Source organism: Ailuropoda melanoleuca, chromosome 2 (assembly GCF_002007445.2).
Source record: "Ailuropoda melanoleuca isolate Jingjing chromosome 2, ASM200744v2, whole genome shotgun sequence".
Classification (NCBI taxonomy): domain Eukaryota; kingdom Metazoa; phylum Chordata; class Mammalia; order Carnivora; family Ursidae; genus Ailuropoda; species Ailuropoda melanoleuca.
Window position 1 is genome coordinate 142,558,602 of NC_048219.1, and position 15,310 is coordinate 142,573,911.

Genomic DNA, 15,310 nt, shown 5'->3' on the forward strand with positions numbered 1-15,310 from the left:
GGCAGGAACCTGGTTGTAGCAGCCTGGGCAGAACTGTCCGTTGCCATTGCACTTCCTAGACCTCAGGGTGCCCTCGGTCTTGTTTCTCACAACTTTTTAAAAAGCATGTCTCCTTTGAGGTCCCCAGACGCTCCCAAGGCCTGCAGCTTTCGCATGCCTTTCTTTTTAAGTGCTAACTACCAAGGCTTTCTTTCAGAAAACCTAAAAAAGATTCCTGACTATCCTTCGGCTGCTGAAGCTAAAATGCAGCTTCCTCCGGGACCCGCGCCGGCGGTCAGGATGCGGCCTCACGGAACTGCTTGCCCCAGCGACTGGCCCAGTGACTTGGCCCGTCGGGCCTTCGGTAGGGACGAGGGTGCAATGGCTCAGGTGGATTTTGAAATCTTCGGGCTTCAGCGTAAAGCCTATGAAATGCTCTGCGATTAAAACTGGGAAACGCCGGCTGCCAGCAGCATGGCCTGATCTGATCACTGTCAGCAAGCAGTCTCATGGAAGAACAGCAAGAAAGGTCTCTCCCAGCCCTTCAGATAAAAAGCTTGCTTCAGCTTGAAACCCTGTGACTCCAAACAAGATTCCCACTTCACAATGCAAGGTAAGCAGGCCTGCCACTGGGCTGCAGCAACCTCTGCCGATTGGGGCACATTTATTAAATGAAATTATGACTAACTAACCACATAGACATTCAGATAAATAAACAAGTCCTAACCTAGTAACCTGATCTTTGCTGGGCATTTGTAAATCGACAGCACCTCCTACAGGAATTAATTTGCTAGTGTTAAATTATGTTAAATGTTAGGCCAGGGAAAGGGAAGGCGAGTGCCCCAGAACCTGCTCCCGAGTCGGGCCAGTGCAGTCACAGGCCCATGGACAAATAAAAAAGGCATACCCAGATTTCTTTATAAGAATCTCTCTAGTAAGGCTAAGAAGAATGACAAATATAACCAGACTTTTCTGGTGGTTTTCTAAAATATGTCACTGTTGAAGACTTGTTTGGGTTCTTGAATCACAGATTCATTAAACTTGGAGGGTTCTTTGATTTTCGGTACTTAGGGGAGTCTCCACACATACAACTAGATGTCCTTTTTATTATGGTGTTTATCTCTGCTTTTTACCTTGTATTTCAAAAGCAAAAGTAGAATTAGATTTGTAACATTTATTTTAAAAAAATCACTTTCAATTCCTTTTACCCACGCAAGTATGCAGAACCACTGAGCCTGGTTAAAGCTGTTACCATGTTACCATACTCTTATGATTCTACCTAAAAATCCCTCTTCAGCTTTTAAGTTTGCAAAATTGGAATGCTAGCCCCTGGGGGGCTAACTCTTCCTGACCAAAGGTGAAAGCCAAACAGCAAATCAACATCTTCCATAACCACACAGGAATTTTCCTCACCATTAGATGGGTAAGAGTATCGGGGCTATTGGTAGTACTTGATAGTTTCTCAGTCTTAACAATGAAGGATAATTAAACCAGAGATTAAAAAAATATTTTCATGGCCACATTTTTTATGGCCACTTATAAAGTTAAAAGTGGATCACACTTTTGTGAAAGTCAAATGAAAAAAGTGTAAGAAATGACAATGTATTTCTTTAATTCACTTTTAATTACAGGATGCATTTCAACATTTCTTTTCATGAACACTGTATTGGTTCAGAAACCTTTGAGGCAGTTAAGTATTGCATAGGTTTTGACATTATAAAAATTATAAAGTCTAAAAAGGCATAAGATAGAAAATAATCAGTGCAACACTGATGAACTCAAGGTGTAAATTAGCAGTCTTTATCAATTTCAAATGCATGTTTTTTTTTTAAATGAAGGAAAGGGATCTTTGAGGTGTACTGTAAGTTATCACAGAATACTGTAGAAGGAATTCAAGTTCTCCCCACCTCAAATTCTCTTCAAAACCTAAATAATCAAAGGGTTGCTTATGCCCTTCGTTTCTTCTAAACCAGACACTTGTGTATGTGTGCATATACATGACAAAGACATATGTATAAGACTACATAGAGCAATTGAACTCCTTTCAAACTTATGTATTTTCATAGAATTTATTAAATTGACAACCCTCAAAATCATCCAAACTAACCAATATTTGCATTGTATTAAATAACAGATGTTTCTTCAAATGTGGAACCTTAATAATAGAAATACTTTGTCCACGATGTTTTAGTAGATGTTTTTTGGAATTGCATGTTACTTGTAATTTGTACCAAGAAGTCTTTTTCTATAGTTTTCTTTAACCGTATCCTTTGAAGCACAAAGGAAGATTTACAGCTAAGTTTAAATATGTAAATATGCCTCATGTACCTATACTCATGAAATATATTTAATAGTTTATAATAGTCCATTCATGACATTATATAAATGCTTAACCTTTAGAAGTAAAATCTTTAATAGTTGTAGGCTAGTTGCAGAAAGGCCACCAGTGGTAGGCAGAATAATGTCCCCTCAAAGTAGTATACGTTCTCATCCCTGGAACTGTGAATACGTTAGGTTATATGGCAAAGGGGAATTAAGGTTGTAGATAGAATTAAGACTGCCGATCAGTTTATTTTAACATAGGGAGTTTCTCTGGTGTCCCAATCTGATCACGAGGGTCCTTAAAATTAGTGCAAGAAGGATGCAGAATATCAAAATGTCAGAGTGATCAGATGTGAGGACTTAACTTTACCCTTGTTAGTTCTGAAGATGGAAGAAGGGGCCAGGAGCCAAGGAATGCAGGCGGACTTCAGAAGCTGGAAATAAGCAAGCAAATGGATTTTCTCCTAGAGCCTCCAGAAGGAACCAATCCTGCTGACACCTTGATTTTAGCCCAGTGAGATCCAGTTCAGACTTCTGATCTCCAGAACTGTGCATGTGTGTTGTCTGAAGTTTGAGGTAATTGGCAGCACAGAAAACTAATATGTCATCCAAACGTAAATAGAACAAAACACCGGAAGGGAATTTAAACATCTTAAAGAAACAGTGATCAAATCCACTACTGAATTCATACTAGAGAATTTCAACAATGATTACACTTTGCCTCAAATAAATTCAAATCTTAAAAGTAATACATTTGAACAGAAAAAAAAAAACAACAAAAATTAAATTATACCCATTCAGGGTACTGTCATTCTTTTAATGATGTTTCAGAACAAAGAAAATGTCACAGAGTTATATGGGGTTTTTAATCTAGAATAGGGCACAAGAAACATTTATCAGCAGAAAATATTTTTACAACCCCAAGAGAAATTACTTATAAATATTTGCAAAGTTCATTCTTACAGGACTCATGTAGTTTTGGTATTTGATATGACAGTTTTCAGGAATGGAAAATTAAAAGAGCTTTTTTATTAGAAAGACAATAGTATATAATTTAGCCCTTGCCACAGGTACTCAATAAGGGAGTGGAGATATTTTTATTCCCAGGTAATTGTCACATATAGTCTCTCTTTATTCTCTCTACTTCTGCTTCGTTCTCTTTGTGTCGCCCCAGTATGCCTGTCTCCTGGATTCTCTCTGTGCACCCTTCCTCCGCTGTACACCTCTGTGCCATGGCTTCTGGCGTCACTTCTTCCATTCCGCTCCTCACTAGGACTTTGTGGTTGCCACTTTCTTATTTCTCTTTGCTTGTAACTGCCGTGACTTCTGCTTCGGCTTCTCCTACCCCTCTCATCCCTGCTCTGGCTCCTGCTGCTCCTCTCATTTCTTTCAGATCCTCTCTTCTCTGGGCTCTGGTTATGGCTTCTGGACTTTTTGTCAGAATCAGAATGGCTCCATTTGCTACTCTCTCTAGAGCTCTCTTGTTTTAAAAACCTAGGCTTTTCCTTGGCTTTTTCTCTGTTATGGTGACTGCTAGAAAGTTCTCCATGAAGTTTTCTCTTCTTAGACTTGTTCTTCTCTTCAGAATCACTGTTGTTATTCCCCGAACACTTATTTTTCTTTCTTTTCTTCTTTTGTATTTTCTTTTCTTTGTTGTCACTCTCACTGCTGCTTTCTGAAGTCTCACTGGAAGAGGAGGAGGAGGAGGAAGAGGAGGAGGAGGGGGACCTATTTTTATGTTTTTTGTGTTTACTTCTGCTCTTCTGAAGCTTTTTCTTTTTTCTATCTTTCTTCTTTTTCTTTTTTTTCTTCTCAAGCCGGTCCAATTTCCTGTTATTGGGAAAATAGTAACATACTATGTAAAAATAGTCCTTTTGTTGACACATATAAAATTTTAAATAGACAATATATTTTCTTGGACATTACTGAAAGTGGTATTCAAATATAAATGCATTCTTTATTAAATGACAATTTTCTTTTAAATTATTCAAGTCACACACAAAATTAAATGCATTAAGCCAATTCTCTCACTATACTTTCTTCAATAGTAATGACTATTAAAAAAATTCTTACTGAATCAGAATTTAAAATTATATAGCACTCTAAATAAACAGTCATCCTGACCTCAAGGAAGCTTTATAACATTAGTTACATGCGAATGTAAACTCAAATATGTAGCTATAATCAGATGAAAAATTAATGATATGTGCTATTTTAAAATATGGAAATACTAATCAATATTACATTATCAAAACTGAAGGGCCTATTCTCCAGGAATTCTAAAAAAGAATACACTTTGCATTTTTTTGTGTTCTTTTTTTTTGGTGATATAAATAATCACACACAGTTTTCAACAACTGTTTAGATTTACAGATTAATTAGATTAAGACAATTCTATTAAGGCATTCTGAATTTCTAAAGAGTACTTCACATTCTTAGAAGAGTAACTTGTTTATGTGTTTGAGTTACTCTGTAATAAAAATGTCTTCACTGAGGGTTCTGTCCAGCCACTCTCAAAATCCACATACTGAAATATCATGAGCTCCCTCTATTGGACTCAGCAGACATTTCTTGGATTCTTTACTCCAGAGACAGTCTGTTTAACAAGATTCACATTTACCTTAAATTTAAACATTTTTCAGCATTCTTCATAAAATCTTACAAAAAGAATAATGCATGGCCCACAGTATTTTATGAGAACTGGGTGCAAAGATATATACAAATCTATTATGAAAGTAACACCTACAAATAAAGCTATTTCCAAACTAAATGTTCTGAAAAGTACAATGATTTTGGGCGACAATCTGAGTAAATAACCTTATACTCATTTTCATATTATTGAAAGAAAGACAAAATTGTATTACTATAGCTGAAGAACAAATCAGTAGATGTGATGCATGGTTTAAAGTAGCTTCATAAGCTCTTAGGATCAGGGTTAAATATGATACTAAGATGAAATATAAGAAAAAACCATTGAATCCATTAAATATACACTCTTCAATTACCTGAGAAGTTTCTGTTTTTGTTTGGTTGTTAGCGACTTTAAAAATTCAACTTCTGGATCTTCTTCACCTTCACTTGCAACATATTCCTGAATCAAGAAAGACATCAATAAATCGCTAGACTGCAAGACAAATTAGTTATCAGATGGGAAAGAAAACATTTACAAATAACAGATTTTGTTGTAGGGACATATTATAGATGAGTATGACATCCTGGATTGGGAAGTAGGGGGGTGGGGGGTGAAAAACTGTTTTGTGGTCCACCTGCCAAGGAGGGTCATAACACACTAAGAGGTTAAGAGAACTGCTGTGTCAGAATCAACACACTTTACCAAGAACAGTAAGACAGAAAAACACAGATAAAACATTTATAGCATGGCTTCTACTCTCCATCTCTTGAGTTTGAAATTTAAACACTTAAACGTTTAAATATTTTATTTTTGGGGCACCTGGGTGGCACAGCAGTTAGGCGTCTGCCTTCGGCTCAGGGCATGATCCCGGCGTTATGGGATCGGGCCCCACATCAGGCTCCTCCACTAGGAGCCTGCTTCTTCCTCTCCCACTCCCCCTGCTTGTGTTCCCTCTCTCACTGGCTGTCTCTATCTCTGCTGAATAAATAAATAAAATCTTTAAAAAAAATAAATATTCTATTTTTAACTTAATGAAATGTTAAAACCAAGAAGATCATGAACTTTACTTACTATTTATTTATTTGACAGAGTCAGAGAGTGAGAGAGCACAAGCAGGGGGAGTGGCAGAGGGAGAGGGAGAAGCAGGCTCCCCACTGAGCAGGGAGCCTGATGGAGAGCTGGATCCCAGGACTCCGGGATCATGACCTGAGCTGAAGGCAGACGCTTAACCGACCGAGCCACCCAGGCGTCCCCGATAATGAACTTTATATACCAATATATCAAACAGTACAGATATATGGTTAGTTAGGTTATATGAACAGTCCCTAACAGTGTTTGAAAAGTAATGTGCCTCTTTTCAGTGTACCACAAGCTTACGCCAGTGGGAGTTTGGGCTTTAGTGTCAGTTCTGTCTCTAAACAACCATATGAGCCACAAGGGCAATCACTTTACTTCTCTGGGCTCTAGTTTCCTCATTAAATAAAAGAGTTTGCGTTAGGATTATCTACAACCCTTCAAATGCAACCACTTTCTGGATCGATGTACAGTTTAACAAATTAAGTAAGTTTAAAATATTTTCTATAATTTTTAGGAGTTTGCTTCCAAACACTTCTTCTCATTGGTTCTGTTTAATGTAAGTTAGCAGGAAGGGAAAAAAACAACCTTATCACCAGTTCGGTTAGAGATTTTATCCACATAAACCTAGAGGAGTAGTTTCATTTATTAAAATACAGGTTTAAAAACAATTTCTCATTTAGGTTAAAATAATAAAGAATCAAAATCAAAATACATTTTAGGCATTTTCTTTGCTCTATCTTGCTTTCCTATGGATATATGCATATTGGAAAACATTAAGTAGCAATTCACAAGCAATCACATTTAGATTTATAGACATTTTCAGCTTACTGATAAAAAGATCATTACCTGTGATGGATCATTTGCGGTCAAGTTTCTCCCCAGTACATTTCGTTTCAGTGCAAACCCACTGTTTCTCATCTCCGCTATTAGCTCCGAGGGGTGCATCGATGGCCCTGTTCACAAAAATCGCAGTTTGAATGTATCATTTATATCTCTCTACCTTTTTTGGACTCCACAGTGGGAATGCAGTTGAAGCTTTGTTAAGTAAAATCACAGCTAAATCAACTCAATAATCTTCTGCTGTGCAAATAATCAGATATGATTTTCTAAAACAGCAGTCTGGAGATTCAGAATAGAAAATAATTGCATTTTTCTTTACGTGCTAGGGGATTCTCTTCTTATGTAACTTTGTCACATTGAAAAAGATACATTTAGATGTTATCTGCTTGGCAGTTTTTAGTATAAAATCAAAGAAAAATGGTAAAAAACTGCAATTAAACTTTAATAGTTATTCTCGCAGCAAGAATTCAATTTTAAAAAGATACTTTTAAAGGTACATGAACAATTTATTATTGTAGTTTCCTGTTCAAAATTCCTCGTCCTTATTTATCAAATACCAATACTGAATATATTGCCATGTGGTTGCTAATTATCAACAGAACACACACATAAACACGTATGCATGCATGCACACACATGCACACTATGGGTCACTATTAAGTACTTTTGTTAACCTCCCATATATACACACACAGAGTTTGAAATGTCTTTATCATTTGGGGTTGGTGACAAACAATTTTAGGCTGGCTGTGTGTGTCTGTGTTGTATTTTTCACAAGCTGCTGTTTCCACTTCTGCAAAATCTCAAACTGAAAAGCAAGGTCCTTTTTGGTCACATAGTATACACTAAAGATAAACAATATGGATTAAAGATAGATACAATTAAAAACAATTAAAAAAATGTCTGTGCTCTCCCCTCAAACATTATTATATTTACCATATGGAAGGAGAGACCTATTCCTCTTTCTTTCATATTATATTTCAGTTTCATTTTGTTTTCCCTACAGGTAGCACATAAGGACATTTCATGAAGCTATTTAAAGTTTCTGGCCTAAATTATCTATACTGTCTTAAAATGAACTACCCTGGGTAATCTATCCAGAATATAAAGAAGAATAAGACAGTTCCTGCCAATAAGGAATTCATAAGGGGGGGGGCAGAGAAACTTCAAAAGCAGATTCTTTAGTTTTTGATTAAATACTAAATCTATTTTTCTTTTCACTGTTTTACTGGTCTTTTACTAGTTACTTGCACATACACCTACATGTTACCATGGAAAACAAAAGCCAGTAAAATTCAAATCTGTTCACTTGTCAGTAGCATCTTTGGTTAAAAAGTTTGGTTGGAAAAAAAAAAAAAAGTTTGGTTGGAAAAGTTCAGGTGTATGTTACCATCTTTTATTAGAATCTATGCGCTTTACCATTCTCTTCATAGTACCAAGAACAACTGAAAGTTCCTTGTTAACAACCTTTTTTGATGTCAAATGAATGCAGAAAGCAAACACGTTCTAAAAGGATAAAAACTACTCCAGTAAAGGGTCAAAGAGCTTGGCCATTATGAGAGGTTACTAATTTTATCAAAAGATGGGTAATTTGAATAAGAAGTTTAAAAAAACCCATGCTTTTTACATTTTCATTATAGTGGTTAAATGCTTCAAGAAAATGATCTCCCTTTAGCCAGTCTAACAGGCTATACAGATTATGAACCAAACAGGACTCTTGCAGCATTTACATTGCTCCAGAAACTCAAGTGAACTCTGTAGTGTATATGCTTGGCATATACCCCCACACGCTAAGACTAAATACTGAGGGAACCACCTGACAAATAGTATTCAATCAACAGTAATATTATTATTTTTGCCAGTAGCTGTAAAACGCTTATGATTATTTTATGAGATATTTTTTATAATTTAAAAAATGCTTTTACAGTAATATTTTTCAAAGCCCAGTCTTATTAATATATTTTTTCTAAAATACTACAATATGATTTTATTTATTTTTTTTTGTTTAACTATGTTCAAGGGAGTAAACTAGAGGAACAAATCACTGTGGGAAGCATTAATCTAGAGGAGTGGATAGCCTATAGGCTCTTCAGAAAATATCTATTATATTTAAACTATTTTCCAATACAGCCTTTTCCTTAATGTTGGCAACACATTTTATTTTTTTTTTAGCTGGCATATTTTATTTTTTAGTATTTTTATTTAAATTCAATTAATTAACATATAATGTATTATTACTTTCAGAGGTAGAGGTCAATGATTCATCAGTCTTATATAACACCCAGTGCTCATTGCATCACGTATCCTCCTTAATGTCCATCACCCAGTTACCCCATCCCCCCAACCCCCCCTCCCTTATTCATATATTCTTATACTTAAACCTTCTATCATCAAAAGTTACGGGTTTAGAAGATGTGACAAGTCAGGTTTTATTAAGATATATTTAGCAAGATATCTTTATACTTCCCTTTATTGTGACAGTGGTTATGAAGAGTTAAATTGACAGAAGTGACTCCAGCTCTCTGAGAACTAAAAATTTAGTTGATATAATAGATTATATAGATATGTTGAAAAAATAGATTTTACAAATATATTCAAAATGCAAAATGACTACTTTCATGTATAGTGCCTTCATAATTTAAATTACAACTGGATTTGGGGCTCAGGAAATGTTTGGTTTGCTCTTAGATTTGCTATGGTTGAATAATTCTAGAGAATTCAGGAAAAGGGCTTTTGTTTTATGAGGGCTCCTTTCTAGATCATTTCGGTCAGTCTGGGTTAAGCCTCCATAGCATGAAAACCAATGTTACGACTTAGAAAAGCAGATCCACTGAAGAAACCGTTTTCAACATTCACTAATTCCGCCAACTCTTTGCTGTGATATGGGTAAGCATCAGAATACTGATTGGTGACTATGGTATTCAGTTCCATGTCCCAATTAGACCTAGACTATTTTCTACTAGAAAAATCCCATGAAGTCAGTGTCTCAGGGAAAAAAAAAAATCCCAGAAGGCAAATTATGTTGTACAAAATTGTGTTTGTAAAGGGCCTAATCTATTCATTTAGAACATTCATTTTTATAGAACTAAGCAAAAATAATGGAAGGTAAAAAATATTCCATAGTAAAATAGATGTTTTTTCAGAGGATAATACAGGAAGTCAAAGTTCTGGCTATGAGAAAGGCCACATCACTGACTTCACAATTAGACAGCAGTCCCAAGTGACTCCCACAAACCCCACAGGAGAAGAAAGGTGAATGGTGAAGGCAAAGACAGTTGGGTTTCACTGCTAGCACTAGGTCCATCCGCTCTTCCGAAGGACAGATGTATCTTCCTTTCAAAGTTCATCACTCTTTTCAAATGAAATATTCTACAGTTTCATGGTATTTAGCCAGAGAAGGGAGGGCACTGAACTGTACAGTAGGTAAGGCTGTATTACAAATGCCTTTTCCTCCTTCCCCTAAATTTAACACACGAATTTAACTTATGGAATGATACTGTTTGCTGAAAGTATCTGCTATGCCTGAAGTGAATATACTTTTGTTTGTTATTAAAGTGGTGACGGGGAGTCTGGGTGGCACAGTCAGTTAAGCTCCCGACTCTTGGTTTCCGCTTGGGTGGTGATCTCAGGGTCGTGAGATCAACTTCCTGTGTTCGACTTGGGCTCAGTGCAGAGTCTGCTTGGGACTCCCTCTCCCTCTGCCCCTCCTGTTGGTGCTCTCTCTCTCTCACTCTCTAAAATAAACAAATCTTAAAAATGAATGAATGAATGAATGAATGAATGAATCAAGTGGTAGATGTGCGACTCAGCCAGGTTAAGCTTCTGTTGATTTCAATCTTGGGGTCATGAGAGTGAGCCCTGCATCAGGCTTCATGCTGAGCATGGATCTGCTTCAGATTCTCTCTCCCTCTCCCTTCCCTTCTGCGCTTCCCCCTGCTCACTTGCTTTTCTCTTTAAAATTCAGAAATAAAATCTTAAAAAATATAAGGCGGTAACCAATTTTTTTCCTTCTCATTGTGTGTTTTAACTTTATACAGTGAAAACCTTCAAACCTAGAGAGAATAATGAAATGAACCCTATGTACTCCTTACACAACAGCTTTGACAATTATCGGTATTTTGCCATTCTTATTTATCACTTCCAACTTCCTTTGTTTCTTTTTTGATAGAGTTATTGATAGAGATTTGATAAATCTAGATATTATTTGATAGAGATAAAATCTCATATATCACTTTGGTATTTAATCACTAATAAACAAGGAGTATTTCTAAAAACAAAACCCTAACACCTTTATCACACCTGTCCATACTGACATTTTAAAAATATCATCTGATAACCAGTCAACATTCAGGTTGTCTCAAAAGTATCTTTTCACAGTTGGGATCCAAACAAGGTCCACACACTGCATCTAGTTCATGTATCTCTTAAATCTCTCTTTCAACTGAGGTTTATATAAGTGACACATACCTTAAGTCTGTTTTAATCTAAAAAAATTTCACCACCCCCACCTGCTTTCATTTGTTGAGAAAATGGGGTCATTTGTCCTGTAAATTTCCCACATTCTGGATAGTGATGTCATTTAAATATGTTCTTCTAGTCACTGTGTTTCTATAAGTTCAGAGTTAGAGCTAGAGGCTTATTATTAAATTATTTTGGCATTTTATACCATACACTTTGGAGGAATACATAGAAAATCTTCTTAAATTTAGATTTAGAAAAATGACACTTAAACACATTTCTGGCTAATGAACTAGACAGACTAAGGAAAAAAGGCTGAGATTTCAACCCAGTATGTTTGCTATTACCATGTAGTCATGGTGACAGTGGTAGAACCTTAAAAATATGTGTTTAAAAATAAACCCCAAAACATTATCACAAATAAAATATATTATGATTCTTATTTCCATAAAGTACAACCTTCTTTCTCTCTTTCTTTCCTAAAATTAAATTGACTGTATCTAGTAAAAAAGCCACTCCCTGTTACTAAAGGTAGAAAGGACACATAGAGACACTAGTTATAGTACACGACTGGGAGGGAGATCTGGTCTAGTGGGAATTATCAAGAATCTTATATATGATTCCTAATATTACCTAACCTTTTCGCTTTTAAGAAAGCTTATAGAAAGTTATCTTAAAAAAAGCCTGAAAAAGGGGGCACAGTAGGAACATGCAGCACAAGTCCCAGGGAAAAAGTGAACAAAGCTATTAATAAAGTGTGTGGGTGATTTTTATTTATATAGATGAGAATGTTTTATGTATGATTTTCTAAAGGTTATGCAAGAACCAATTGTACTGAATTGTAATAAAACTGCTCCATACTGGGAATTTTCCTGACACACTGCCAGTTCAGCTTAGTGGAGGCTGGAAACAATAGGGCTTCTTATTGCCCTTATCCCAAGTTCATACTGAAGACAGCTAATTTGATCTATATTAAAACATACAATGTAAAGGAAAAATTAAACATTTCATTTTAGTCTACGTGTCTAGAAAATACACAAAAACAAGGAAAAATAAAACTTTCTTATTGTATGCCAGTAAAGAACACTATTTATTAAGAACAATCTTCCCCTAACAGAATAGTTAAAAATATAGACTTATATTTGATTATACCTTCAACTTAAATTATATGCAAATATTTTACTGATGATACATCCAGTGATAATAAAGTGAATTCACAGTCCATAGAGGACTAAGAAAAATCATTTGTGCTGTGATGAACATGAAGTATTAGAAGTTAGCCCATGTTTTAAGCCTGAAGTATATGAATGCCCCTGAGAGAAAATATGAGCGCTCTCAGAAATTATTCATCCATGAACCTCAAAAAGATTATGCTGAGTCAAGGAAATCAGACACAAAAAATACATACCATATGATTCCATTTATATGAAGTTCATGAACAGGTAAAACTAACATATGAGATTAGAAATTAGAACAGTATCTGTGGGTGCAGGAGGCTGACTGCCAAGGAACAGAAGGGTATTTCCTAGGTTATGGCAATACTGTGCTCTGTATCTTGTCAGAGATACTGGTTACACGGGTACATACATCGGTAAGACTCAAACTCTACACTTAAGGACCAGTGCATTTTAAAGAGTTACACACGAAATTTTAAACCAGTCAACAGTAATTACTCAATGAGCACGTTATTATAGACTCTCACTACATTTCCGTATTACATCTCTCTCTAACTATGGAGAGAGACCGGCATAGGAAATTTCAACTAATTCATCCTTACTATATGAAATAGAAGTGATTTTAAAAATCAGTATGTATTACTGAGATTATTTTATTTCATTAGGCCTCTTGGAGACAGAAGAATGGAGAACTTAGTTTTTGCTTTCAAGCTTATAATTTTTGGGGGAACACTAGTTTATATCAAAGAACAGGAAAAATATAAATTGTAAATCTGCGTTATGAGATATATTCAGAGAAAATGATAAAGTGTTTGTAATAGTTAGCAAAACCTTTCCATTCAATCACTAAACTGTTATTTGCTAAGCACGTACATTGTGCAAGGCATTGGGATACAAAGATACGATACAGTTCCTAATTCAGAAAAGCTTAGATTTTCCAGGAAAGAACAAGAAACTGAGTTTGATTTTCAAACTCTCATACGATTCAGGAAAAGGTAAAAAGTAGGGCATTTTAAGTGAGTGGAACATGATAAAGGTTAACTTCATTAAGTTTGGTTTGTGTAGCAGAATTAATATTTACTAGGTGGACTACATTTCATTCATTTTCCTTTTCCAGGTAATCATTAGCTAATTTCCTTCACTTGAAGCTGGCAGACCTTGAGTAGATGGAATGATGTTAATAGGAAGACTCATGTAAAAGAGAGTTATGACTATGATCTGAGAATCGTAATACCCCTTGGAGATTGTGGAAAGCGTAGCCCCCACTGCCCCACGCACGCCTTTAACACAGATCAGAGTCATTTACTGATAGAACGGGATTACAATTAATTTGTTAATGTCACTGGAATTTCAAGGCCTAGCCACTGTAACAACAAATTTAAGCACTGAATTATAATAGTGTTTATAAATAGTCAGAAATGCCTTAACCATTGGTAATCACTTAAATAAAACAGCCAAAATTTAAAGTATTCATCAAGAGCACCATTTTGACCTCTGAAGCTCCATGACTTGACAAGTTTTACTGAATTACCTCTTTAACAGGTCAGTATTTCTTTTCAGCTAATTAGCTTCCACATGCACTAAAAAAAAAAAAAAATTGGCTCCTGACTGATCAATTACATAAAGGGGAGAAATGGTGCTTAACTTCACTTCCTTATTTTGAGATCAATCCTTTATTAGTTTTATATTGCCTATTTTAGGAGTTTAGCTCTTTTTTTTTTTTTTTTAAAGTAGGCTCCACACCCAGTGTGGGCTTGAAGTCATGACCCTGAGAGTTGCATGCTCTACTGACTGAGCCAGCCAGGTACTCCCAGGAGTTTAGCTTTAATAAGATTCTGGTAACACAAATACTTTTTCTGCAGTAGAATTATGTTGGAGAATTAAACAAAAATTCTGCCATCAGATGTAGGTTTATCTTAGTAGCTATGCTGGTAGGATTCAAATTCTTCAAGGAGTTGCATAAGGAACTCTGTAACAGATTCAAGGGAGATTTGCCAGATGGGCAACTGAGTTTATTACCTTTCTACAGAAAGTCCCTCTAGCATGCTCCTAGGTATCTTTCTAGCAAAGCTTATGATTAGACAATTATTTTGTGAAATTTCCCAAACATATTCTCAAATGACAAACTGTTTTCAACATAAAAAGCTGATGAAGAGGTGCCTGGGTGGTTTAGTCAGTTGCGTGTCCAACTCTTGGTTTTGGCTCAGGTGGTGATCTCAGGGTCATGGGATTGAGACCCACATCACGCTCAGCATGGAGTCTGGTTGGGTTTCTCTAACTCTGCCCCTCCTACCTGCTCTCTCGCGTGTGCATGCTCATGCTCTCTCTCTCTCGCTCTCTTTAAAATAAATGATTAAATCTTTAAAAAAAAAAGGCTGATGAAAAGACAGAAGAGCAGCAAGTGGAAGCTCTGTTGCAGAAAACTTCTATTAGTGCTATAGTTTAGTCTAACATCCTTCAAGGAAATTAAATCAAGAGGGAAAATTAGGTAAGGAAAAGAGCATTCACAGACAAACAATGTATCTTTGTAGTAAGTGTAAAATAATACTTTCCTCAATTTAAGCTATTTATTCATTTTCATATTGAATGAAACACTAAAAACTACGGTGTAAACAGGACTCGTAGAGACATGTGAAACGTACCTACCTAACATCATTTTAGCCATTTGTTACGGTATGACTGGTTCTGAGACTGAGGCATTATACAGAAAAATAAATTTTGTATATGTCAAAACTATCCAGTAGCACTCTTTTGAATTTGAAATTTACTTTCATTAAAAATGTGAAATTTGCTGTATTATATGAAGGCAGTTCCAAATATTTTAAAA

The 15,310-nt window shown here is 35.7% G+C and overlaps 1 protein-coding gene across 1 annotated transcript in view; it reads right to left on the reverse strand.

Annotated features, from left to right (window-relative positions):
* Positions 1-3,083: 3,083 nt before the first annotated feature.
* CIR1 (corepressor interacting with RBPJ, CIR1) overlaps positions 3,084-15,310 on the reverse strand; it is a 38,397-nt gene continuing 26,170 nt past the window's right edge. The window contains exons 8-10 of the mRNA XM_002920233.4: positions 6,857-6,963; positions 5,307-5,392; positions 3,084-4,131 (exon numbers count right to left, since the gene is read on the reverse strand). Coding sequence (XP_002920279.1) covers positions 3,399-4,131; positions 5,307-5,392; positions 6,857-6,963 — 926 coding nt within the window. The 3' untranslated portion in view covers positions 3,084-3,398. The remainder of the gene's footprint in view (positions 4,132-5,306; positions 5,393-6,856; positions 6,964-15,310) is intronic.